Source organism: Geotrypetes seraphini, chromosome 8, assembly GCF_902459505.1.
Source record: "Geotrypetes seraphini chromosome 8, aGeoSer1.1, whole genome shotgun sequence".
NCBI lineage: Eukaryota > Metazoa > Chordata > Amphibia > Gymnophiona > Dermophiidae > Geotrypetes > Geotrypetes seraphini.
This window is the reverse complement of record NC_047091.1, coordinates 127,113,632-127,140,931: the sequence shown is the minus strand read 5'-3', so window position 1 is coordinate 127,140,931 and position 27,300 is coordinate 127,113,632. Positions and strand designations below refer to the sequence as shown.

General features: G+C 44.7%; 1 protein-coding gene across 1 annotated transcript in view; it reads left to right on the top strand.

Moving 5' to 3' along the window:
- Positions 1-27,300, top strand: part of CIT (citron rho-interacting serine/threonine kinase) — a 702,016-nt gene that overhangs the window by 419,710 nt on the left and 255,006 nt on the right. Inside the window, 1 exon segment of the mRNA XM_033956569.1 lies at positions 16,202-16,293. Within this exon segment, the coding sequence (XP_033812460.1) occupies positions 16,202-16,293 (92 nt within the window).

Genomic DNA, 27,300 nt, shown 5'->3' with positions numbered 1-27,300 from the left:
AGGTTTGTTGGACCGGGCCTGTTCTGTTGTCGGTCGGGCGGGGAAGCGCCACGAAGGTAAGGGGCAGGGAGAGAGAAAGGGAGGAAAGGTGGAGTGGAGAGGAAAAGACGCTTAAGGTAAAACTGAGGGGGGAGAAGGATGCTGAAAGCACTGGGGAAGATGGGGGGGAGAAGGACGCTGAAAGGACATGGGGAATACAGAGAGGGGAGAAGGACGCTGAAAGCACATGGGGAAGACAAAGGGGTGGAGAAGGATGCTGAAAGGACATGGGGGAGAAGGACGCTGAAAGAACATTGGGAAGACAGAGGGGGGAGAAGGACGCTGAAAGCACATGGGGAAGACAGAGGGGGGAGAAGGACGCTGACAGGACATGGGGAAGATGGGGGTGAGAAGGACACTGAAAGGAAATGGGGAAGAGAGAGAGGGGAGAAGATGCTGGCAGGGAAGAAGACAGAGATGCCAGACTATGGGGGGAGCGGAGGGAAGAAGATGGGTGCCAGACCAATTTGGAAGAGGGGAGAAAGGGAGAGGCACAGTAACAGAGCAAATGGAAGCAGAGAGAAGAGAGATAGTGGATGGAAGGAATTGAATGAGAACATGAGGAAAGCAGAAACCAGGCAACAAAGGTAGGAAAAATATTCTTTTTTTTTTTTTTTTGCTTTAGGATAAAATAGTATATTAGTTGTGTTGATAAAAATTTATAAACATTAGAGGCTCTGGTAGAAACCCGTTTACAAAGTATGTATTCTTCCCAATTAATATTTCCAAATTAATAAAGTCTTTTTGCTTATTTGTAAATGGGTTTCTACCAGAGCCTTTAATTCAGTAGCATAATTAAATGAAATAACTATTTCTGTAATTTATAGGGACGGGTGAGGACGGAGGGAATTCCTCGCGGGGACGGGTGGGGACAGAGGGATTCCTCTCGGGGATGGGTGGGATTCCTCACGGGGACGGGTGAGACTTTGGCGGGGACGGGTGGGATTTCTGTCCCCGCGCAACTCTCTAGTACAGACAGCTTTAAAAGTGCATTGCCACTTTAAGAATTTGAGAAAATTCATGACCTGCCAGCATCGTGCCCGACGACACTTGCAGCTCCTTAGTTTTCCATGGAGCCAAGAAGTCGTGTTGTTTGAACATAGTTCAAATTTTTCCTTTGCCTTCCCGCTCATGTGTATATTTTAGTCGTATTTTTCTTCGTTTTTTAGATATGTGTTTTATTTGAGTTTTAAAAGAAAAACAGTTGAGGACTTTTTTTTCCTTGTTCTCACCTCGCAGGCTTTCCCCATTGAGGCCGCTTCATTATCCTCAGCCATTGAATTCAATTTGGCTGAGGCAGTTTTTCCGTCTATGTCCTGGACGCTAACGTGTTTTAAAAAGTGTTGCACATCACTCCATCGGGTAAGCCAGCTTCTCAACAGGTCTCACAGGTCAACATTGCATCGAGTGCAACATGTTCCAAGAATACTGACACAATGTCAGAAGGCCACGAGGCTCCAGTACTGTCAGGAGAACTTGGAGATGCCCGTGAAGACCAAGTGAATTTTTTTCGTTTGGTGACTAGAGATGAGACTTGGGTCTATCACAGAGTTCCTGAGTCCAAAATGGAGCAAATGCAGTGGAAGCACAAGTTATTCTCCACCCCAAAAAAGTTCAAGACAAAAAAGTCTGCAGTCAAAGTCATGGCAACTGTCTTCTGGGACAATGAAGGAATTTTGCTTCTGGAGTTCATGTCATATAAGACAACCATAACTGGTCAGAGTTATGCCAACACAATGATTAATTTCTGGGAGTCAATCATGGAGAAAAGATGAGCAAAACTCACAGCAGGCGTGCTGTTTCTTCACGACAATGCACCGGTGCACATGTCACAACAATCCCTGGCTGCCATCTGAGAATGTGGGTTTCAGCAACTGAACCATCCTCCCTACAGTCAAGACCTGGCTCCCTCGGATTATTTCCTGTTCCAAGTTTTGAAGAAATCTCTCCATGGACAACAGTTTTCAGGTGGTATAGCTAACATCTTTCATTTTAGAAGCACAGCTAACAGTTAACCCAGACCTCAACTGCTTCTTTCCTGAAGAGGTGCTGAATAAGGATCTGTTAAGGGGAAGCAAAACTCCATTAGAATATCTTACCTGCTTGCATTCAAACTTGAGTAAAGATAAAACTTGGGCTTCAATAGGTTATTTCATTGTCCTTCTCTTTTACTTTTTTAGTTCAGTACTATGCTTTTACAACAAAATCAGCTTAGGTAATAATGTAGCCTTAAGAATCTCTGTTAGGATTTTTATATAAAACATGTTTTAGTTTAGATCAGTGGTTCCCAACCCTGTCCTGTAGGACCATCTGTGTCCTAACTTAATATTGTCTTATACTCTGAAATGCAACCTAAAATACTAATCTAGAGCAGTGGTTCCCAATCCTGTCCTAGAGGACCACCAGGCCAATCGGGTTTTCAGGATAGCCCTAATGAATATGCAAGGAGCAGATTTGCATGCCTCTCACTTCCATTATATGCAAATCTCTCTCATGCATATTCATTAAGGCTAGCCTGAAAACCCGATTGGCCTGGTGGTCCTCTAGGACAGGGTTGGGAACCACTGCTCTAGATTAGTATTTTAGGTTGCATTTCAGAGTTTAAGACAATATCAGATTAGGGCACAGATAGCAGTTGAGCAAAGTTTTGTTTAGTGTTTAACTCCTGTCCACCCGCCCCAGTCCCAGCTCTGGCATGATCTCTGATTTATATAGTTGCTTGAACCAATTAGAAGTCTAAAAAAGTAATTAGCTCGTAATTCGCTCTTAAGAAATAGTCTAAGAAATCCTTGGAGGATAACCTACCAATTACAACATTGCAAAAGAATAATAAAAATTAAACATAAACTATAACTAGGTTATGTTAGGTATATTAAAAGTAAGAAGCTGGGAAGAGAATCGGTTGGACCGCTAGACAACCAAGGGATAAAAGGGGCTATCAGGGAAGACAAGGCCATAGTGGAGAGATTAAATTAATTTTTTGCTTCGGTCTTCACTGAGGAAGATGTGGGGGAGTTGCCAGTGCCACTTGATAAAATAATAGGCCAATTTGACAAATTGAACAGCAGTAAATTGCCTGGACCGGATAGTATACATCTCAGAGTACTAAGAACATAAGAACAGCCGCTGCTGGGTCAGACCAGTGGTCCATCGCGCCCAGCAGTCCACTCACACGGTGGCCCCCAGGTCAAAGATCAGTGCCCTAACCGAGACCAGCCCTAACTGCATTCGTTCTGATTCAGCAGGAACTTGTCCAACCTTGTCTTGAATCCTTGGAGGGTGTTTTCCCTTATGACAGACTCCAGAAGAGCATTCCAGTTCTCTACCACTCTCTGGGTGAAGAAGAACTTCCTTACGTTTGTACGGAATCTGTCCCCTTTTAACTTTAGAGAGTGCCCTCTCATTCTCTCTAACTTGGAGAGAGTGAACAACCTGTCTTTATCTATTAAGTCTATTCCCTTCATTATCTTGAATGTTTCTATCATGTCCCCTCTCAGTCTCCTCTTTTCAAGGAAGAAGAGGCCCAGTTTCTCTAATCTCTCACTGTACGGCAACTCCTCCAGCCCCTTAACCATTTTAGTCACTCTTCTCTGGACCATTTTGAGTAGTACTGTGTCCTTCTTCATGACTCGTCCACTTACTCTTGGGGGGCTCATCTGGATGGTCTTCACACTCAAGTCACTGGTCTGCCCAGGACTGCCTTTGCCATGTTAATCTGTTGGAACTCCGTGTGATCTACAATGCTCTCAATGCTTTTCAGCACATTATCACCAACCAATTCTTTTTATCCACATGGACAATCTGGTCACAGTTTATTACATAAACAAGCAAGGTGGCACAGGCTTTCTCCATCTTTGTCAGGAGGCTCAAAAGATTTGGACTTGGGCGATTGCTCACAACATATTCCTGAAAGCAATATACATTCAAGGAGAAAAGAATTCACTTGCAGACAAACTCAGCAAGTTTCTTCAGCCACACGACTGGATGCTTAACTCTGCAGTTCTGCATCACATCTTCTCTCAGTGGGGGACTCCTCAGATAGACTTGTTAGTGTCCCCGCTCAACCACAAGCTGTTCTAGTTTTGCTCCAGGGAATACTCTCCCCAGCGGCTAGAAACGGATGCTTTTCTACTGGATTGGATGCACAAGTTCCTCCAATCCTCTCATCCTTAAGACTCAAACAGGAGGAGGCCACCATGATTCTCATAATTTCTCAGCGGCCCAGACAATCCTGGTTTTCCCTTCTACTTCAACTCAGCATCAAGGAATCAATCTCTCTTCAGGTTTCTCCATCTCTTCTCACGCAGAGTCGCAAATCTCTTCTACATCCCAATCTTCAGTCGTTGCACCTGACAGCTTGGTACTTCTTGGGGTGACTTCAACAGACCTTCATCTTTCCCAGCCTGTCAGACTCATTTTGGAAGCATCAAGAAGACCATCTACGCAACAATGTTATCAACGCAAATGGAAGTGGTTTTCCACGTGATGTACTCTTCATCATCATGATTCTCAATCTACCTCTGTATCTTCAGTATTGAATTACCTTCTACATTTATCCAATTCAGGCCTTAAGACCACTTCGATTAGAGTTCATCTCAGTGCTATCAACATAGACCAATTGATGGAAAACCTCTCACTGCTTATCCTCTTATTTCCAGATTTATGAAAGGACTTTTCAACATCAAACCTCCTTTCAAACCACTTCCAGTAGTTTGGGATCTTAATGTGGTTTTTGCTAGGCTAATGACGCCTCCTTTTAAACCAATGTCCTTGGTTCATCTTAAATATCTCACTTGGAAACTGTTTTTTCTCATCTCACTTACATTGGCCTGAAGAGTGAGTGAACTTCAGGCAATGGTGGCGGATCCACCATTCACAGTGTTTCATCATGAGAAAGTGGTGCTTCATACTCATCCAAAGTTCCTTCTAAAGATAGTCACTGAATTCCATCTCAATCAATCCATTGTGCTTCCAGAGTTTTTTCCTAAGCCTCATTCTCATCCTGGAGAAATGGCTCTTCATACTTTGCACTGTAAACGAGCTTTGGTCTACTACTCATGGCGTACTCAGCCACATAGGACTCCTTCGATCCTAATAAGTTGGGATGTCCTGTATCCAAAAGAACTATTTCTACTTGGTTGGTGGCTTGTATCGTCTTCTATTATGCTCATGCGGGGCTGCAACTGGGGGTCGTGTCAGCCCACAAAGTCCGAGCTATGACAGCTTCAATTGCTTTTTTATGTTCCACTTCTATTGATATTATCCAACTACACTCTCGACTTGATTCACAGCACAGTAACCATATATGACATGAAAAACCAATGGGGCCGTAAAGGAGATACTTACTGTTGCTATAGGTACTAGATATTGAAGCCAAAGAAGGACAATCCTCAACCAGCATCTCAAAATGCTTTTTCTCTGAAAATTATCTTGAGGTAGGAAAAAGCTTCAGATCCCCCCTCCACCAAATCAATAACTCAGGTTGTAAATAAGTGGAGGCTAACCGGGGTACATTTAAGTCATTGGCATAAAAAAACCTCCTCATATAATATTTCACTATAAGAAAAAGCCCTGTGCAATGCAAGTGAGTAGATATCCGCTTAACGTTCAAAACACCAAAAAATTGGGTTAGCTACTAGTGCCTACAGCAACATTAAAGAGCTTTTGTTTTCTATCTCTGTGAGACATCGCTCTTTAATGTTGTTGTAGGCACTAGAGGATGTAGGGGAAGAAGTAGCGGATACTAGGGAATCTTGTAGGCTGTTGAATTTCTCGTGATATCCTAATGCAAATTCTTCAGCAGTGAAAGTTGCTGATGGGGCAGAAGTAGGCAATTTTGAGAGAAGATAATAGCCGAAAGAACAGGGGTGCCCGATCGCGATCAACCAGTAGTTCGCAAGGACAACGCGAGTCAAAAGCCAGGCGAGTGCATCCACTGCACAAGCACCAGGACCACAAGCCTCCTCCTCCTCCCCCTCCCCCCCCCCCCGACATCATTTCTGATATCGGAGAAGAAGTTCCTGGCCAGCCATTCGCTGCCTGGCCCGGACCTTCCTCTCCGATGTCTGAATTGAAATGGGGGGAGAGGCTTGTGGGCCCAGCGCATGGTTGGAAGTGAAGCGTAGGTTGGGAATAAAGTCATGGGAAGGAATAGAAGGGACTATGTAGGGATGAAGTGAATTGAAAAGGTTAATAGCTGGTACAGAGAATGTTGCTATGAAGAGCCAGAAGTGTCTGAAAGTTCTAAAGGGAAGAGTGACAGACTGATGGAGACAGAAACTTGAGGTTAAGTTGTGGCAGTGGAAAAGAAATAGGCTGTGAGGGTGACAGGAACTCAGAGACGGAGCATGCGCTGTAATGGGAGAAGGGAACTGAGAGAAAAATACATAATTTGGAAAATAAGAGTAAGAACAGATAGGAGGAAGTATTTGCTGGGGGCATTTGGCAAAGGTGGAGGTGGCTGGGGGGCAGGGAGAAAGACAGAAAGAAAAAAGAAAGGGGCAGGGAGAGAGAAAGACAGAAAGAAAGAAGGGGCATGGAGAGAAAGGGAGGGGGCAGGGAGTGAGGAAGAAAAAGGGGAGGGAATGGAGTGTATTGGGTGGTGGGGGGCAGGCAGGGAGAGAGGAAGAAAAAGTTGGACTCATGGAGGGACAGAGAGAGATGTTGGTTGGAGAATGGAATGAGGTCTGGAGGAGAGGAAGCATGCATTAGGCAGAAAGAAGGGAAGAAATATTGGATGCACAGCCAAAAGGAAGTGCAACCAGAGACTCATGAAATCACCAGTCAACAAAGGTAGGAAAAATTATTTTTTTGAGATTTATTTTGCGAATTTATATCTGCTGTCTATATTTTGCACTATGGCCCCCTTTATCTAAACCCCAATAGTGGTTTTTAGTTCAGGGTGCCTGTGAGCGTCAGGAGCAGTGTGGGGCATTCAACACAGCTCCCTGCACTAAAAAACGGTATTGTGGTTTAATAAAAGGAGAGGGGGTATAGTTGTTACTGAGGTGACATTGCATATTTTAAAGTCATCTGCCTTGACCTCTTTGAAAAAAAACCTCAAATATAAATTATAATTAACATTTTCTCAGTGTACAGTGTGCATTGTTTTTTAAAACAATTTTATTGTTGGTAGATCATTTTGACTTGGTCATTTTAAAAGTAGCTCGCAAGCCAAAAAAGTGTGGGCATCCCTGCAATAGAGATTGGATGAATAAAGGTCTTGATTTAGAATGTTTGAAACGTAAATCCATTTAGCATTATGCAACATGTGCGAATACTGTTGTGAAGTGTTTTTAAAATTCCGAAAAGTAACTTTTGAAGGATTTCGCCGCCAAGAGCATTCAATTCAGTTCTGCGCAGTTGGTTACACAAAAGAGTTAGACCTGGATGGTACCAAGGCTGTGAATTTCTCTGTTTAGGAGGAACTACGCGTAAAGGAACAGAGTCATCAAGAGGTGGACCTGAGGGTCTTATTCCAAATGTGAATTTGATCAGACAGTGAACAAGACATATAATTGTCAGGAAAAGATTCACAGTTCTCAAAGAATGTATCCAGGAGTAAGAGTCTATAGTTTCTTAACTTGTCTTACTGGGGGTACAGAGGTAGAAGAAAATTCAGAGTTTGCAATAGTATATGAAAATTGCAAGAGTGCCTGATCTGACCAGGGAATCGGAAGAATAGCCGGAGTAGAGAAAGCAGAGACTGAAGTTTGAAAGGTTAAGACAATATCAAGAAGATGACCAGCAGAGTGCTTGGGACCACTCATAAGCTGGTGAAGAGAAGAATCATTAAGAAAAGTGCAGAAAGTAAGTTTCTCTTCATATTCTTTCTTAGCTTTCTTTCTTAATGCTTTGCATCTAACTTGCCAGTGCCTGTGTCTCTTCTTATTTTCTTCATTTGGATCCTTTTTCCATTCTTTAAAGGATGTATTTTTTGACTCTAATAGCCTCTTTCACTTCACCTTTTTTTTTTTTTTTTTGTAATTGTTTATTTATAACAAAGAACCACTCACCAACACAGCAGTTTAAGTTTAAGGCAGAAGGGGGTCTGGGGATCCCCCATCTGGAGCATTACTACCGAGCGGCTCAGTTAAGGACGGGTGTGGAGTGGCATGTGCCATCTTTGAAGTTATGGGTGCAGGTTGAACAAGGAATGCTGGATGAGTCATGGGGGGCTCGGACCCTTGAGTCGCTTCTGTGGGGGAATTTGCGGGTGCGGGAGTTGGGGACCATCTCTAATCCATTCACTAACTGGACGCTGCGGATCTGGAAAGGTGAAGTTCACTTCACCTTTTAAAAGTGCCAGCTCTTGTTTCATCTTCTTTCCACCTTTGCTGATTTGTGGAATACATCTGGTCTGGGCTTCCATGATGGTATTTTTAAAATAACATTCATGCCTGGTTTATAGTCCTAAACTTTGCAACTGATCCTTTTAGCTTCTTTTTAACCATTTTCCTCATTTTATCAGTCACCCTTTTGAAAAATAAAATCCTCTAGAGTAGATTTATTTTGCAATGTCACTCCAAGTATCAGCTCAAATTTGATCCAAGATGTTATGGAGAGCTTGCCGAGACTCATCAAGCCTGATGACAACTATCTGATGCTGCTCATCCACATTGGCACTAACAATACTGCCAGGTACCCCTGCGAATGTGTCAAAATTGACTTTGTGGCTCTGGGAGAGAAGGTGAAGCAGTCAGGTGCGCAGGTAATATTCTCGTCGATCCTCCCTGTCAAGGGTAAAGGCCAGGGCAGAGAAGCTCGCATCCTGGAAATAAATGCATGGCTAAGTGGATGGTGTCGTCGAGAGCGTTTTGGCTTCCTGGACCATGGGATGATCTTCCAAGGGCTGCTGAGCAGGGATGGTGTGCATCTATCAAAGATGGGAGGAAGTGTCTTCCATGGCAGGCTAGCAAATCTACTGAAGAGGGCTTTATACTAGAAGGGCAGGGTGATCAAACCTCCCTAGTGAATATAAGCCCTCAGTTAAGTAAATCACTGAATACCTCTACACCAGTGGTCTCAAACTCACACCCTTTGAAGGGCCACATTTTGGATTTGTAGGTACTTGGAGGGCCTCAGAAAAAAATAGTTAATGTCTTATTAAAGAAATGACAATTTTGCATGAGGTAAAACTCTTTATAGTTTATAAATCTTTCCTTTTGGCTAAGTCTTAATAATAACATTGTAATTTATAGCTAAAGAGACATATGATTAAGAAACTGTTTTATTTTACTTTTGTGATTATGATAAACATACTGAGGGCCTCAAACTAGTACCTGGCGGGCCACATGTGGCCTCCGGGCTGTGCGTTTGAGACCACTGCTCTACACGGATGAGAAAAGGGGGAATGTCTGGAAAGCAGTATATACTAATGCTCAAAGTATGGGAAACTAGATTCTGGATCTAGAAGCTGTGATGGAAGAAGAGGTGCTGGATATAGTGGCAATCATAGAGACATGGTTCACAGAGAACCATGACTGGGATATAGTTATATCGAGCTATAATCTGTTCAGGAAAGACAGGATAAGAAGAAAAGGAAGAGGAGTAGCATTATATGTTAAAGATCATATTAAAGCCACACAATTGCAGGATCTGCAGGGCAAGGAAGAGGCACTGTGGATCAATTTGGAAAGAGGGAATGGTGAATATATTTACATTGGTGTGATATACAGGCCTCCTTCACAGAAGGAAGAAGTAGAGATTTAATAGTAGACATTCAGAATATTTATAAAAAAAGGGAAGCCTTTCTAATAGGTGATTTTAACATGCCGGATATTGATTGGGATATCCTATTGCGAAGTCTTCTAGAAGAAGGGAAATTCTTGATTCTCTACAAGGAGAACTGTTCCAGCAGTTGGTAATGGAACCCACACAGGATGGGGTCATACTGGACTTAGTGCTTACAAACGGGGAAAGTATTTCTGATGTTACAATGGGTGATCATCTGGCATCCAGTGATCACTGCATGGTACGGTTTAATGTTAAGATGGGTATAGAGAGGGCTCATTCAAAAGCAAAGGTTCTAGACTTTAAAAAAAATACTAACTTTGTTAGGATGGGGGTTTATGTCAACTAATTATTGTCTGGATAGGAACGTCTGGAAGGAGTGGAAATGCGGTGGGCAGATACAGAGGACTGCGCATTTTAGCAAAGGCAAATCGTGTTTGATGAACTTGCTGCACTTCTTTGAGGGAGTAAACAGACAGATAGACAAGGGCAACCCAGTCGACATTGTATATCTGAATTTTCAGAAGGCGTTTAACAAGGTTCCACATGAATGACTACTTTGGAAAATTGTGAGCCATGGAATCAAGGGTGAAATACTCACGTGGATTAAAAATTGGCTGGATCATAGGAAACAGAGAGTGGGAGTAAATGGACAATACTTGGACTAGAAGAGCGTCACCAGTGGGGTGCCGCAGGGCTTGGTGCTTGGACCCTTGCTCTTCAACATCTTTATAAATGACCTAGACATTGATACAATGAGTGAGGTGATTAAATTTGCAGACGATACGAAGTTATTCAGAGTAGTGAAGACACAGGAGGATTGCGAAGATCTGCAACGTGACATAATCAGGCTCGAGGAATGGGCATCAGCATGGCAGATGAGGTTCAACATGGATAAGTGTAAAGTGATGCATGTAGGTAACAAAAAATCTCATGCACGAATATAGGATGTCCGGGGTGGTACTTGGAGAGACCTCCCAGGAAAGAGACTTGGGAGTTATGATCGACAAGTCGATGAAGCCGTCCATGCAATGTGTGGCGGTGGCGAAAAGGGCGAACAGAATGCTAGGAATGATAAAGAAGGGGATCATGAACAGATCAGAGAAGGTTATTATGCCGCTATACCAGGCCATGGTGCGCCCTCACCTGGAGTACTGCGTCCAGCACTGGTCGCTGTACATGAAGAAGGATACGGTACTACTCGAAAGGGTCTAGAGAAGAGCGACTAAGATGGTTAAGAGGCTGGAGGAGTTACCATACAGTGAAAGATTGGAGAAACTGGGCCTTTTCTCCCTCGAACAGAGGAGATTGAGAGGGGACATGATCGAAACATTCAAGGTACTGAAGGGAATAGACTTAGTAGATAAAGGCAGGTTGTTCACCCTCCAAGGAAGGGAGAATGAGAGGGCACTCTCTAAAATTGAAAGGGGATAGATTCTGTATGAACATAAGGAAGTTCTTCTTTACTCAGAGAGTGGTAGAAAACTGAAACGCTCTTCTGGAGTCTGTCGTAGGGGAAAACACCCTCCAGGGATTCAAGACAAAGTTAGACAAGTTCCAGCTGAACCAGAACGTACGCAGGTAGGGATAGTCTCAGGGCACTGGCCGCTGCGTGAGTGGACTGCTGGGCACGATGGACCACTGGTCTGACCCAACAGCGGCAATTCTTATGTTCTTATGAAAGGAGCGACAAACCTTTTTGTGAAGCAAGTAAGTAAAAGTAAGAGGAAAAGGAAGCCACTTTGGTTATCAAAAGTAGTAAGGTAAGGAATAAGAAGCTAACTTTCATAAACTATAAAAGATCGCAGAAAGGGAAGACAGGCAAAAATATCTGGAACAGTTAAGAGAGGCTGGTCTTGTAGTCAGGAAAGCAAAGATGCAAATGTTAGAAAAAATAGCTGGCACAGTAAAACGGGGAGACATTTTTTTTATATATATTAGTGATAGGAAGTGGTGCAGGGGTGGCATTGTGAGACTCAAAGTTGAAGGGGAGGAATGTGTAGAAGCTGATAAAGAAAAGGCCGAATTGCTTAACAAATATTTCTGTTGTTCTTTGTTCATGGCTGAAGTTCTGGGCGTAGTACTGTAGAAGACAGGATAGGGATGGAGGAGTGGTGGACCCTGGTCGATTTTCAGAGGTTGTGTTCTTGAAGAGATAGCTAAAATAATGGTAGGCGAAGCGATGGGGCCAGATGATGTACAGCCGAAGGTGCTGAAGGAACGTAGGGAAGCTCTGGTGGTTCCACTGACTGACCTTTTCAATTAGTCTCTAAAGTCGGGAGTGGTGCTGGAGGACTGGAGAAGGGTAGATGTGGTCCCTCTTTACAAAAGTGGAAGTAAGGAAGAAGTAGGGAATTATTGGCTGGTAAGTCTGACTTCTGTGGTAAGCAAATTAATGGAAACACTTTTAAAACAGAGAATGGTCAAGTTTCTGGAATCCTGTGGATTACAGGACCGGATGAAACATGGATTCACTAGAAGTAGGTCTAGTCAGACAAATCTGATCAATTTCTTTGATTGGGTTACCAGAGAATTGGATAGAGGATGTACGCTAGATGTGGTGTATTTAGATTTTAGCAAAGCATTTGACAGTGTTCCACACAGACGTCTAATAAATATACTATGTGCCCTCGGGATGGGTCCCAAAGTGACGGGAGGGGTCAAGTACTGGTTTAGTGGAAGATGATAGAGGTTAGTGATCAATGGAAATCACTCTGAGAACATAAGAACATAAGAATTGCCGCTGCTGGGTCAGACCAGTGGTCCATCATGCCCAGCAGTCCGCTCACACGGCGGCCCTTTGGTCAAGACCAGTGTCCTAACTGAGACTAGCTTTACCTGCGTACGTTCTGGTTGAGCGGGAACTTGTCTAACTTTATCTTGAATCACTGGAGGGTGTTTTGCCCTATAACATCCTCCGGAAGAGCATTATCTTGAATGTTTCTATCATGTCCTCTCTCAGTATCCTCTTTTCAAGGGAGAAGAGGCCAAGTTTCTCTAATCTCTCACTATATGGCAACTCCTCCAGTTCCTTCACCATTTTAGTTGCTCTTCTCTAGACCATTTCGAGTAGTACTGTGTTCTTCTTCATGTACGGCGACTAGTGCTGGATGAAGTATTCCAGGTGAAGGCATACCATAGCCTGGTACAGCAGCATGATAACCTTCTCCGATCTGTTCATGATCCCCTTCTTAATCATTCCCAGCATTCAGTTTGCCCTTTTTGCCGCTGCCGCGCATTGCGTGGACGGCTTCATTGACTTGTCGACCAGTACTCCCAAGTCTCTTTCCTGAAGGGTCTCTCCAAGTACTGCACCGGACATCCTGTATTTGTGTATAAGATTTTTATTACGGACATGCATCACCTTACACTTATGCAAGTTAAACCTCATTTGCCATGTCGTGGCCCATTTCTCGAGCGTGTTTATGTCATGTTGTAGGTCTTCGCAATCCTCCTGTGTCTTTACTACTCTGAATAACTTCATATCGTCTGCAAATTTAATCATCTCGCTCATCATTCCAATTTCCAGGTTGTTTCTAAATATGTTTGAAGAGCACGGGTCCAAGCACAGAACCCTGCGGCACTCCACTCATGACGCTTTTCCAGTCCGAGTATTGTCCATTTACCCCCACTCTCTGTTTCCTATCCGCCAACCAGTTTTTAATCCACATGAGTATTTCACCCTTGACTCCATGGCTCGCAATTTTTCAAAGTAGTTGTTCATGCGGGACCTTGTCGAACGCCTTCTGAAAATCCAGATATACAATGTCGACCGGCTCACCCTTGTCTATCTGCCTGTTTACTCCCTCGAAGAAGTGCAGCAAGTTTGTCAAGCAAGATCTTCCCTTGCTGAAGCCGTGCTAGCTGGTCCTCATGAGATTGCGTCCGTCAAGGTGATCAATGATACGGTCCTTTATCAGTGCCTCTACCATCTTTCCTGGTACCGTAGTCAAAGTCGCCAGTCTGTAGTTTCCCGGATCTCCCTTCGAACCTTTCTTGAAGATCGGCATGACATTCACCACTTTCCAGTCTTCTGGAATCCTTCCCGATTTGATCGACAGATTAGCTATTAGTTGAAGCAGTTCAGCTATAGCCCCTTTCAGTTCCTTGATTACCCTCGGATAGATGCCATCCGGTCCCGTGGATTTATCGTTTCTGAGTCTATCAATTTGCCTGCATACCTCTTCTAGACTGACCATCAACCCTGTCAGTTTCCTGTCCTCGTTTCTTGCATATAGCCTGTTGGCCTCCGTTATGTTGTGCCTATCCTCTTTGGTAAATACAGATGCAAAAAATGTGTTCAGTTTGTTGACGATGGCTTTTCCTCCTTTAGCACTCCCTTTATCCCATGATCTCCAACGGCCCCACCGCTTCCTTCGCGGGTCGTTTCCCTTTAATATATCGAAAGAATGGCTTGAAGTTTCTTTAAATTACGGCAGATTAGATCAATTTCTAAATTTCTAAATTTACCATCCTTAAAGATTCTAATACATTCTTTTGCTATATCGAAAATAGATTACTGTAATGCATTATTTCTTAATATTACACAAAAAGAAAAAAGGAGATTACAGACCATCCAAAATACTGCTATAAAAATAATATATAATGCAAAAAAATATGATCATGTCTCCCCACTACTCAAAGACGCACACTGGTTACCTATAAGTCACAGAACTCTATTCAAAACAATGCTTCTCATCTTTAAGACTTTATTATACAAAGAACCACAATTTATTTCAAAATCATTAATCCCTTACACAACCCAACGTCCATTACGATCATCGGAACAAAATCTGTTAACAGTACCGTCATTGAAAATTATAGGTACACGAAGAGCTGACACGTTTACAGTAATGGGGCCACAATGGTGGAATGCAATTCCCCAGTATATCAGAATGGAACAGGATATCACAACTTTTAAAAAATTGTTAAAAACGTATTTATTTAAAGATGCTTTTACTTCTGACTGACCTAAAAATGCTTTTTAATATAGGCTTGAAACTTATTGTTTTATCTTTTTTAAATTACTTACTTAAAGAGCCTTTTGAATTTTATAGTGTTCACTTCCTTTAAAGATAGATTAGCTTGTGTTATGATATTGTTAAACCTATCCTCTTGTTTTTTTCCTTTTTCTCCAAACCCACAGTGTAACTTTATGCTATTCCTTACCCCTCATGTAGGTTTTATATTAAGTGTAATGTGTAATTTGTCAATATTTGTTATATTTTAACCTCTTGAATACTTTTATTTTGTTAATGTACATCGCCTAGAAATTTTGTAATAGGCGATTAATCAAATATCCAATAAAACTTGAAACTTGAAACTTCGCCTCCTTGGCTATTTTTTTCCTCATAGTCTCTTTTGGCCCTTCTTACCACCTTCTGGCACCTGCTTTGATATTTTTGGTGTTTTTTCCAGTTTTTCCATTTTGACCTTTTCCATTCCTTAAACGAAGTCTTCTTGTCTCTTATCACTTCCTTTACCACTACAGTGAGCCACGCCGGTTCCTTGTTCTTTTTCCTCTTAGATCCCTTGGTGATACACGGTATATATAGATTTTGCACCTCGGTGAACATGTCCTTAAAAAGGGACCAAGCTTGCTCTAGCATTTTTTGCAGTGCTTATCTTCTTCTTAATCTTCTTCCCCACCATGAGTCTCATCCCTTCGTAATTTCCTTTTCAGAAGTTCAGTGCCGTGGCCGATGTTCTGGATCGATGTTTTACCCCCAGGTCGAAGCGGATCGTATTGTGATCACTGCTTCCCAGCAAGGGAGGGGCACTAAGGACATAGGAAGGAGGCACTGAGGGCACTAAGGACATAGGAAGGAGCACTGGGGCACTAAGGACATAGGAAGGAAGGAGGGAGGGAATAGAAAGGACAATTGTTGGGCCTGAGTGCAGAAAGAAAGAAATGAAAGAAAGGATGCACAGTCAGAAGGAAACGCAACCAAAGACTCATGAAATCACAGCAAAAGTAGGAAAAATGGTTTTATTTTCAATTTAGTGATCAAAATGTGTCAGTTTTGAGAATTTATATCTGCTGTCTATACTTTGCAATATATTTGACTATTTTTCTATAGTTGCTGAGGTGGCATTGCATATTTTAAAGTCATCTGCCTTGACAAAAAACCCCCAAATATAAATGATAATTAACATTTTCTCTGCGTATAGTGTGCTTTGTGGGTTTTTTATTTTATGGTTACCATTATGAATTAATAAGATATTATGTGTACATGAAAAATGAATGGAATAAATTGGGGGCGGGATTGGGGGCGGGACTGATAATTAATAGATGTCCCGTTTTGATGAAAAAAAATAAATGGTCACGTTATGTATACAGTCTCTTCCTCTTTAAACCGCTCTGAACTTCTTATGGTATTGTGGTATACAAAAATAAAGTTATTATTATTTTATCCAATATTTATTACAGAAATAATAAGCGTGGACAGCAAGGTTGGGACAGAAAATACATTGTGCTGGAGGGATCTAAAGTGTTAATTTATGACACAGAATCTAGAGAAGGTAAGAGTTAGTTTGTTTTTTACTGAAATAGGTAGGTCCATTCTTTGTTGGCTATGAACTCACTTTATTTACTGTAATAAATTTGTTAATACAGTGGTACCTCGGTTTACGAGTGCACCAGTTTGCGAGTGTTTTGCAAGATGAGCAAAACATTTGCAAACTTGGTGCCTCGTAAACCGAGCTTGCCTCGCTGTACGAGCGCCCCCGCGATCCGGCATCCCCCCAGCGATCCGGCATCCCCTCCCGCTCGCGTTTCCCCCCTCCACCGCGATCCTACTCCCCCCCCCCCCCCCCGAGCAGTCAATGACACCCTTTACCCAACTTGGCACCAGTGTCGGTGCCCGAAGATCCTCCCTCTTCTGGCGCGGCCTGGGCTGGGCAGTGCGTCGGAGATCCTCCTTCTTCTGGTCTGGGCTGGGCTTGACTGGCTTTGAGCATTTGCGCATGCTCAAAGCCTTCTGGTCTCACTCTCTCCGAGATTGAGAGCGAGACCAGAAGGCTTTGAGCATGCGCAAATGCTCAAAGCCAAGCCAATCCAGCCCAGCCCAGCCCAGAAGAAGGAGGATCTCCGACGCACAGCCCAGCCGCGCCAGAAGAGGGAGGATCTTCGGGCACCGGCACTGGTGACAAGTCGGGTAAAGGGTGTCATTGACCGCTCGGAGGGGGGGATGCCGGATCGCGGGGGGGTGGTTTGGAACAGTCTCAGATTCCTCAAGGGAGGAGGAGAATGGAGCAGCACCGGTAGCCTCGTGGGGGGGAGGGGGAGATGGTGGAACCAATCAAAGCAGTTTCCCTTACTTCCTATGGGGAAACTTGCTTTGATATACGAGCAATTTGGTTTACGAGCATGCTTCTGGAACGAATTATGCTCGTAAACCAAGGTTCTACTGTAGTTTCATATAGCACTGCATAACCATCCATAGAATGTATCCTTGGAAACCCCTCCCCTTTTTAAATTCAGCTTGTGGCAGTCAGCGTTTTTGGATTTTTTTTTTTTTAGCACTGATTGCTGCCAGCTAAATTAGACCAGACCTAGATATTTAATGCTGGCTGATTATCGCACTGCGCCAATCTCACTCTTAGGTGTTTAGGAATAATGACAACTGCACAAATATTTTTTAGTTGGTTATTTTTTATTAGCTTTATGAAAAACATCTTTCGGAAGGCATTCAGTGCAGTGGAGACCCCTCGGGCGTGTAATTTGCACCTCTCCTGAAGAAAGGCATGGTCTCAAAGAGTCTATACTGGTGCGTTCCTTTATACCTTCACACTGACCAGTATGACATCACACTTGTCAATCAATCAGCCAACAGAGGCTGTCCTTAGGTTTGAAAAAAGAAATTCTTTTTAACATAGGAAAAGTTTCACAAATCGTATTTTTCTTTACATCAATTTCTGAATGCACAACACATTATAACATACCCAATGAGCCCTTTGTAATTCTCAAAAAGTTTAAATCAAACAACCTTTCTGTGTTTGCAGAACCCATGCTTGGAAAACTAACAGCTTCAAGTTTCACTGAACCACATTCCTAAATGGGCCATAAGTGCCCTCCCTTTATATGCTTCTATGGTAGGCTAGCTGAAAGGTCAGACAGGTCAAACTACAGATGTGCCTCTCAGGATTTCTCCTTAAAGTTTCTTGAATCTTATTTATATAAAACATTTGAAATTAAATATAAATCATTCTATCACACATCCTGCATTCCACACATCACACATTCGGGGCCTCAAACATCCATACATCCACACAACATATTTCATTCATATTTAATACAAGAAAGCTTTTCTTCTATACCCAGCATTGGAATGCCAGGCACATCTGTTTTCACTCAGGCCATGAGGTTTCATGACAATCCAAAGAACACTAGCAACTTAGGCCTTTTCTAAGTGGGAAAACTTCAGTATGGTTTACATCAGGAAGAGACACACAGAAAGACAGAAAACCAAAATGGAGTCATTAATACAAAATGGAGTCATTAATAACTCTATAAGTGTGTCATGTATATCCTGATTTTCCTCTATGATCTGACTTAATAGCAAAATACATAAAGAGAATATTATTATACTTTTCCTTATCTGTAGTGTTCTTCTGATCTTAGCTGCAATCCATATTCAGATTTTTAAATATTTATGTACCAACTTTTCATACACTCCTATTGGGCGTGGTCTTAACTAACACACATGCTTGCCGTTATATAGATCCATGGTGAGACCTCACCTGGACTACTGTGTCCAGTTTTGGAGGCCACATTATCAAAAGGGTGTGAAGAGAATAGAGTCAATCCAGAGAATGGCCCATAGGATGGTCTCAGGACTTAAAGACATCCCATATGAAGAACGTCTGACCAGACTGCGCTTATATTCACTCGAGGAGCGCAGAGGAAGGGGGGACATGATAGAAACATTCAAATATATCACGGGTCGCACTGAAGTGGAGGAAGAAATATTTTTTCTTACGGGTCCCACGGCAACAAGAGGGCATCCGCTAAAATTTAAGGGGGGAAGATTTCATGGTGACACCAGGAAATACTTCTTCACCGAACGGGTGATTGATCGATGGAATAAACTTCCACGCCAGGTGGTCGAGGCTAGTAATGTGCTCGACTTCAAAAGTCGATGGGACAAACAGGTGGGGGCGCTACAGAGTTATGCATAAAAGATGGGTACTCCAGGGAGGGAGGGTTCTTGAGTGGGCAGACTCGTTGGGCTGCTGGCCCTCTTCTGCCGTCATACTCTATGTTTCTATGTTTCTAACTAGATTTACCCCGAACCATGCGAAAAGCAGGCGTTACATGTAGGAAAAAAATCTATAAAATACTCCACAAACACGTCTTGCACACTATCCATTCCATTACCGCATTATAGAGCCCCCTACCAGCCAGCGAGCACCACTCCACATGGCTTATTATAGTACCATAGTAAATGATGGCATGTCCTGGTATAGGCATTGAATAAAAGATGAAAAAAACAAAGGGGTATGCAAACCACAAAACATGACCAACTAAAAAGTGGAAAAGGCCACACAGTATTGGGATGAAGTCAGAAGATCACAGTTATAAATATTTTTAAAATTCTCGTATTAAATACCAAAAAAGGTGAGGTAGCATTTCATACTGTTGAATGATATATAGTAGGACCTAACATGGTTTGTGTTTTAGCAAAATCTGCCTCCTTCATGCGTTCTTATTGGTGCTGCCCGATTCAGGAAAAAAAATTTTGATTCGATTCAGCCTATTGAATTGGTTTTTCAATTCGATTTTCCTGTCCAATTGGGTGTTTTTTTCAAACATCCTGGTGGGTTTATTTTATAGCCTCTTCACCCCTTTTGCTTTCTCCTAACCACACTGGCGCTGTGGTGTAAACAAACAAAAAAGACTTTTCCTCTCTCTGTTAAATCCTAGCTCACGTTTGCGGTCTAACACCAGCTCTGGCAGGATATACGTTTCAAATCTGACATATTGTAATCACAAAATGGAAAAAAAAATTAGTTTTTCTACCTTTTGTTGTCTGGTCATTATTCAAATCTTGTTAGTCCCAGGCTCTGGTTGTCTTCTGATAACTTGCTTGCCAGGGTCTTCTTTCTTCGTGCTAACCATCCATCTGCCATCTCTGTCCTCCCCTTCCCTCCCCCGGAGGTCTGGCATCTTTCTTTTTTTTTGCCTCCATCCACAGATCCACCTTTTCTTAACTACCCTTTCATCCAGCTTCTCTCCCTCCTTTCCCACCACTCCAGGGTCCACCATCTCTCCCTTTCTTTTCCCAACTACCCTCCTATCCAGTATCTCTACCCCCCCTCCACATCATCCCTTGTGTCCAACTTCTCTCCCTTTCTGTTCCTTCCCTCCCTAAATCCCATTGTCTCCTCTATTTTTAGACCCATTATTTCTTCCCCTCCAAAGTCCGGCATATGCATTTCTCTTTGAACACCCCTTCTCTCCCTCCTTCCGTGTACTTCTACACCAGAGCCCCCCTCTCCTGAAGATCTGTTCCTCCCTGAAAGCATGCACCTCCCCCTGAAGGCCTGCACCCCACCCCTGAAGGCCTGTTCCCCCCCCTTGAAGGCCTGCCTGTCCCCCCTGAAGGCCTATGCCACCATCCCTGGCCTGTCCCCCCTTTGAAGGTCTGTCTCCCCCCCTTGAAAGTCTGTCTCCCCACTTGAAGGCTTGTCGTCCCCCCCCTTAAAGGCTTGTCCCCCTGAAGGCCTGTGCCACCATCCCTGGCCTGTCCCCCCCTTTGAAAGCCTGTCCCCCCTTAAAGGTCTGCACCGCCCCTTGAAGACCTGTTCCCCCCTTGAAGGCCTGTTCCCTCCTTGAAGGCTTGCCCCCTGAAGGACTGCCCCCCCCAAGGACTGCGCATCCCCGTGCCCCCCCCCCCCCCGGGAAGGCCTTCGTGTTCCCCCTGGCCTCCCCGCACCGTTTACCTTATAGTTTTAGCCTGCAGCAAAGATCGCGGTTACAGCGTCTTTGCAAAGTGCTTTGAGCTGTTTCCTCCGTCGCGATCCTGTCTCTGACGTCAGAGGAGGGGGCGGAACCGCAGCAGAGGAAACAGCTCAAAATACTTTGCAAAGATGTTGTAACCGCGATCTTTGCTGCAGGCTGAAACTATAAGGTTAAATGGTGCGGGGAGGCCAGGGGGAACACGGAGGCCTTTCCGGGGGGGGATGCGCAGTCCTTTGGGGAGGCCAGGGGGGAAGCCGACAACAGCACTTCCTGACTTGACCCTCCCTCATCGCCCTCTAAAATAGATGCGGCAGCAGCCGGCCAGCAAGAGCAGCGCTGCCGCTCCTGCTTTAGGGGTCGAGGGGGGAGGGTCCGAATCAGGAAGCCAATTTTTTTTGTTGTTGTTTTGAATCGATTCAAATCGATTCACCCGAAGTGAATCGGTGAACCAATTCGAATCGTGAATCAGGAAGCACTAGTTCTTATATCCTTCTTCAACCTCACTCAATGTGCAACAAATTCTTCCTGAAGATTAAGTTTTAATTAGATATGTTCAATAGGTTTCCAACAGCAAGAGGTAATACAGCCAGGGCACGATGTGCAGTTGTGGAGTTAGAGAATGGAGTGAGAGGATCAGGGAAATCAGAAAAAGGGCATCAGAAATAAGAGGAGGTTGGGAGATCTGAATATGGGGATCAGAAATATTGGGGGGAGGGGTTGAATTGGTAAACTGGAAGTTGTACGGGTTCTGGCTGATAATCAGTGTGAAAAGATAGGACAGCCTTTTCTTGTACAATCCCACTTTATTCTGGGACCAAGGGGTTATTTCCCTCCACCCACCAGGACTTTGTAGGAAGCTTCAAACTTCAGAGGTTTAAACCACTCCCCCTCTTACCTCATCACTGCCCCTGTGAACATCAGTTCTTCTTTCTATAAGCCAGGCTGTAGGAACTTGTCTTTTCTGTTTGTGTTTTATTTCATGTAATTTCAGATTTTGCATTTGCATTTTTCAGTCTTGTGCTGTGGAGGTTCCCAGCGGGGACAGCTCCAATTGCGGGAGATCGCAGACCTTTGGGAAAAGTCTACTTCTGGAGGGTTCCCTACTTGTCAGTAAGCCCTCTGGACAGCCTGCACGTCAGACCAGGGCTAGTCCGTTCCCTTGGAGCTAGCTCACCCCTGGTTTGTCCGCTACTGGGTCAAGCTCAGGCTACGTGGTTCCTTGGAGGTGTGCTTGGGATCAGGGTGAGACTGCGTTCCTCCGTCAGGAGTGCTGTGCGTCATTCTGAGGATGGCGGAGGTGACCAGTCGTGGATGACAGGCTGGTGGAGCAGTCAGAAGATTCAAATTCCAGCTTTCCAGCAAGTTGAGGCAGAATCTCCCTGTGAGTTGTTTCAGCTCCGTCTGCAGTGTTTTCCTGTCAGCACATGTTTCTGTGAGTACAGCCTGACATCCTGAATCAGAGGTTTTGTGGGGCCTTTAGAGGGGTTTTTTAGGTGGTTTCCGTGCATGCCCTGAGGGTTCTCTGTGGTATTCACTGGCTATTTTTAGTCAAAATAGGCCCTCGGGGGCCATCTTGGAATTTTCTAGATTTGATTTTAAAGTTATTTTTTATACTTGCCAGCTTCATTTAAAAAAAAACAAACAAACCACATAGATAACTTCCCCAGGGTAAGATGTCATGGATTCATGCCTCATTTGTGGTGGATGGCTTTCGGATGTGCAGCTGTGTTCCATGTGCAGTGCAGTTCGCGAGGGGTGCAAGGCTTGTCCAGATTTGGGGCCTTTGACCTCCAGTGAGGGTCTTCTAGTGCCTTCTGTCCTGACTCCCACGAAAATGGCGTCAGGGGGCCCTGGAGAGTGCACAGGCGATGTTTCATCAAAACGCAAGTGCATCACAGAAGATAACCCCTGTAAATCCTCCAAACAGTCCAAACCTAGTGTGTAGAGGTCAGCTCCCACCGTGGAGGATGGGTTTCCCCCCGGATTTTGTTAATGTGCTTTATCAGACATACTTGGTTAGAAAGTCTCTGCCTGTTTCCCTTCCACCAGACTCTGTGCCGGTCACAGAGACCCCTGCTCCAGTGGACCAGGTCTTCTCTCCTGCCTCCCCTTGGGGGTGCCTGCAGTTGCGCCTGATACGCTCTCCATGTCTCTGCTTTTGTGGGGGAACACCACGGCCACAGATCTGGCAGATTTCCAGGATCTGAATAGATGCAGAGCCCCTGATTTGGGGGAGGATCCCACTGTGCGCAGATTTTTCAAGCATGTGCTTCTTGTGGATTTAATCTCTGAATCTCTCCAGGAATTAAAACTGCAATTTGAGCAGCCTGTCACTGCAGAAAGGTTCCCTCATGAGTGACCAGAGGCCACAATCTGCCTCTTTTCCTGATCATCCTGACGTCGTTTGGATACTTACGGACATCTGGGAGACTCCTGAAGGTCCCTTGAAATGTGTTCATGCCATGGCGCGGCTTTATCCTATGGCTGATGCCTTTAAGAAGCTCTTTGCTTCCTTGAAGGTGGATTCCTAAGTGGCATAGGTCACCAAGAGCACTTCTCTCCCTAGTGACGGGGGTGTAGTCCTGATGGAAGTTCAGGACCAACGGGTGGATTTTGTTCTCAAGCGTTTGTTTGATTTGGCAGCGTTGGCCTCTTCTTTCATGACAAGGTTATGCCATTCCAAACTGCACCATGATCCTGATACTGTGGTGCTTTGTCAATTTGATTTTATAATCTTGGGAGTGGATTATAGGACTGATGCCTTGTATGACATCTTGAAGTCTTTGCTAAGCTTTCCGCCTATTCCGTTTTGGCTCGCATGATTCTCTGAATCTGGCAGTGGTTTGGTGATTCTTCTTCTAAAGTGACCTTAAGCCAGTTGCCTTTTAAGGGACAGCTGTTGCTCTGCCAGGGTCTGGATGACCTTATGGCCAGTGTATAGGATTGTAAGCCTAAGTCGCTGCCTGTGAATAGATCCTGACCTTCCAGAGATTTGGGGCATTCTAATTTTCATCTCTTCAGGCACTCCTGTCCATACTCAGGCCCATCTGCGGGTCAGCGGTCCTCTTCATCTGCCAGACCATGATTTGGTGGTTCTCAACTTCAGCTGTCCACAGGGAGTTGTACGGCAGCTCCTACAAAGAAGCAGTTCTGATACCAGGCCGGTATCTCTCCATCTTCATGCATAGAGGGACAGTTGTCGGCTTTTCTGGCCGAATGGCAGGCCATTACCTCAGGGATGGCTACAAACTGGAGTTTCTCTGTCCTCTCATAGAGTTTTTTCTAAATTCTCCAATGGGCTGCCCCGAGAAGGCATATTTTCTAGATTCCCCAGTGGGCATCCCGAGAAGGCAGTTCAAGTGCAGGCCACAGTCCACAAATTTCTCAATATTGCAGCCATAGAACCCATTCCAGAGTGAAACTTGGGCTCTAGGAGATACTCGATATACTTCATCATTTCAAAAAAGGCTCCGATGATTGGATGAGAATTCTGTACCTCAAGGTGGTCGATGCAGCGCTGAAAATGCCTCGCTTCTGCATGAAGATGGTGCACTCAGTGATAGCATCGGTGGTACCGGGGGAGTTTCTAGCCATCCTGAATCTGACGGAGGTGTATCTCCACATTTCCATTTTTTTCAGACCACGGAAGTATCTGAGGTTCCATGTCTTGGGGCAACATTTCCAGTTATTTACATTGTCCTTTGGATTGGCAATGGCACCCAGCACCTTCACCAAAGTGATGGTGGTGGTGGCAACCCATCTTCACACTCTGGGTGTCCTGGTTCACCCATATATGAATGACTGGTTGATTAGAGCTCCCTCGCAGTCCGAGGGGCGTTGGGCTGTTAATCAGGTGGTGCATTTGCTGCAGTGCCTGGGCTGGGTGATCAACTTCAGGAAGAGTCACCTCAGGCTGATGCAGGATCTAGAATACCTAGGAGTTCGATTTCTCATGGGACAGAACAAAGCGTTCCTACCTTTCTCCTGTCAGGGTCCTTCTGGCCACTCTGGTCCCAATGACATGACAGTACCTTCAGGTTCTGGGAACTATGGTAGCAATGATCAATGTGATGGCCAGAGCCCATCTGTGTCAGCTGCAGGATACACTGTCCTTCAAGAATGTAGCTTCCCCCCCCCCCATACACCTCCCCCATTGTCACAAGCTTTGGTAAAGAGATAGAGAGTAGCTTAAAAAACAGAATGATGATGGGAGCCACTAAAGAGGTCTCCAAGGCCTGCCATTGGCTCTCAGGTCTTGCATTGAAGAACACTGCCCTTGAGCCTCTGTAATGCACCGCCCACCTATGGGTTTGGACAATGTATCTGTGAAGACTTGGTAATCAGTTTTCAGGTTTATTTAAAAATTTGATATACCACCTTATTAAAATCAGGTGTGGGCAAAGTGACCATGCAGACTTCCTCTCATAGGTCTTCAGGCTTCTGTCGGTACAGAAATCTATATCCTCCAAATAAATAGGTCTTTTCATTTATTTATTTCATATTGTCTTATATAACAACATCAAAGCAGTTTACAATATGTTATAAGAAATGTACATCAAACAGAGTAAAAACTCATGTCTGGCAAAGTTACCCAGAGGACTGTGGCCCAGCTCCAGCCTGTTTCCCCTCTCTTGGGTTCAACAAAAGGTCCAACAAAGTTCAAATAGTAGTTCTATATACATAGATTAAAAATATTCAGGAAATCGTCCTTTATCTAGAGCTTGTGTAGGTTTGTGCGACTCGCAAATAGAAGATTAGATTAGATTATCTCAAACATGTTTGTAGCACACAAAAAGAATCCAAAACAAACACTATGTAGTTGGTCAAGCCCTTTCCCAGTCTGCCTCCACCCATGTAGCTTCTCTTTCAACTATTATCACCCAGTGGCAGGAAAAAATGCAGTCATTTAAACTAATTCAAAATATGTTCAAAAGGGGTAGTAGCTGTAAGGAAAAAAAATAACCAACAAAATAAATCCCATAGGTAAAAGGTGGACAAGAATGACCCATATAGGCTATCAAATATTGTAGTCTTCAAACTTAGATCCAGCCTTCTTTTCCACAGCATCTCTACAGGGAGACTGAGCTCTGTTCCAAATGTTCCCCTGTGCACCACCCTGAATTGGAGAGAAGTACTATCTGTGTTCTTATTGGAGGAGCTGGAATGTCTGTCTTTAAGGCTCATGCAATTACTCTTCTCTAAATGTTCCCTTGGAGATTGATTCTGTGGTACACAGATCAAGCCTCTTATCCCAGGACAAGCAGGCAGGTATTCTCACTAGTGGGTGATGTCATCAGACAGAGCCCCGGTACGGACGTCTCACAAGCACGTGTTGCTTGTAGAAACTTAAAGTTTCTAGATGCCCGCACCGCGCATGCCCTACCCGGAGATCCGGGCGTGTCTCCTCAGTTCTTTCTTTTCCGCGGAGCTGAGAAGTTCAACTTCATCATGCGCTAGCTGAATTCAGTTAAATTTGCCTTCCTTGTCCGCGTTTTCGCTTTCTTTTAATTACAGTTAACAGTACTTTTCTTTTTCAGTAAAAAAAAAAAAAAAAAAAAAAAAAGATTATTTCCTCCGGCGGGTCGAACGGGCCGGCCACGTGGCTCAGGCCCACTTGCTTCGACCTCGCGGCGGAGATTTTCCGGCCTATGTCCCGGCCAATCACCGGGTTTAAAAAGTGCAGCAAGTGCCAACGCGCGATTTCACTCACGGACCCTCACTGGCGCTGTTTGCAGTGTTTGGGCCCTGACCACATCCCGAAATCGTGCAGGCCTTGCTCTACCCTTACGGCACGCTCATTCAAGCGGCGTTGCCTATTGTGGGAATCGATGTTCAAGATGGACGCAGCTAAGGATCCCTCAGCCTCCACTTCATCTGATACCTCCCCGGTTCGGGCGAAACCGGCATCGACCCCTCCTGCATCGAGTGTGGTGAAACCGGCATCGCTCACCCCGACACCATCCACGAGCTCGACGTCGGTGCCTGCCCCGGTCTCCTCGGTTCAGGTACCTCTTCCTTCCACAGTGCCACCAATGGTCATCAAAGTGCCGAAAGCTACTAAGCAGAAGCACTCGGCCTCGAAGGAGCGCGATGTCCGTGCAGGAGGACCCCCTTTCGGTGCGGATCCCTCCTTATCGGCTTCGCTACGGTCCGTGCTGGAAGCTCAATTCGTTGAGCTCATGCAGACCATCGGACCCGGGCTCATCGCTGCCATACAGGGTGACCTCCCGGTACCGGTCCAAAGGGGCGGTCCGCCCCCTCCCCCTCCCCCACACCGTTCGACCTCGACAACCGACGAGGACGAACGGGGGAGGGCGGAGATGCCCACGCGGCAAGCCTCGCTTACCGATATGCCGCCATTAGAACCCATTACGCCTCCGCGCCAACATGGGACCAGACCTCCGATCGATACTCGAAGCCCTGGGCATAGTCAGGAAGAGTTCTTCCGTACTCCTTACCAGACTTGGGTAGCATCGCAAGAACCCGCATCGCAAACCCAGTTGCGATCCACCGCTTCCAGCCCTATCCACTTGGGGGCCTCGGGAGACCATGCGATGCACAGACGA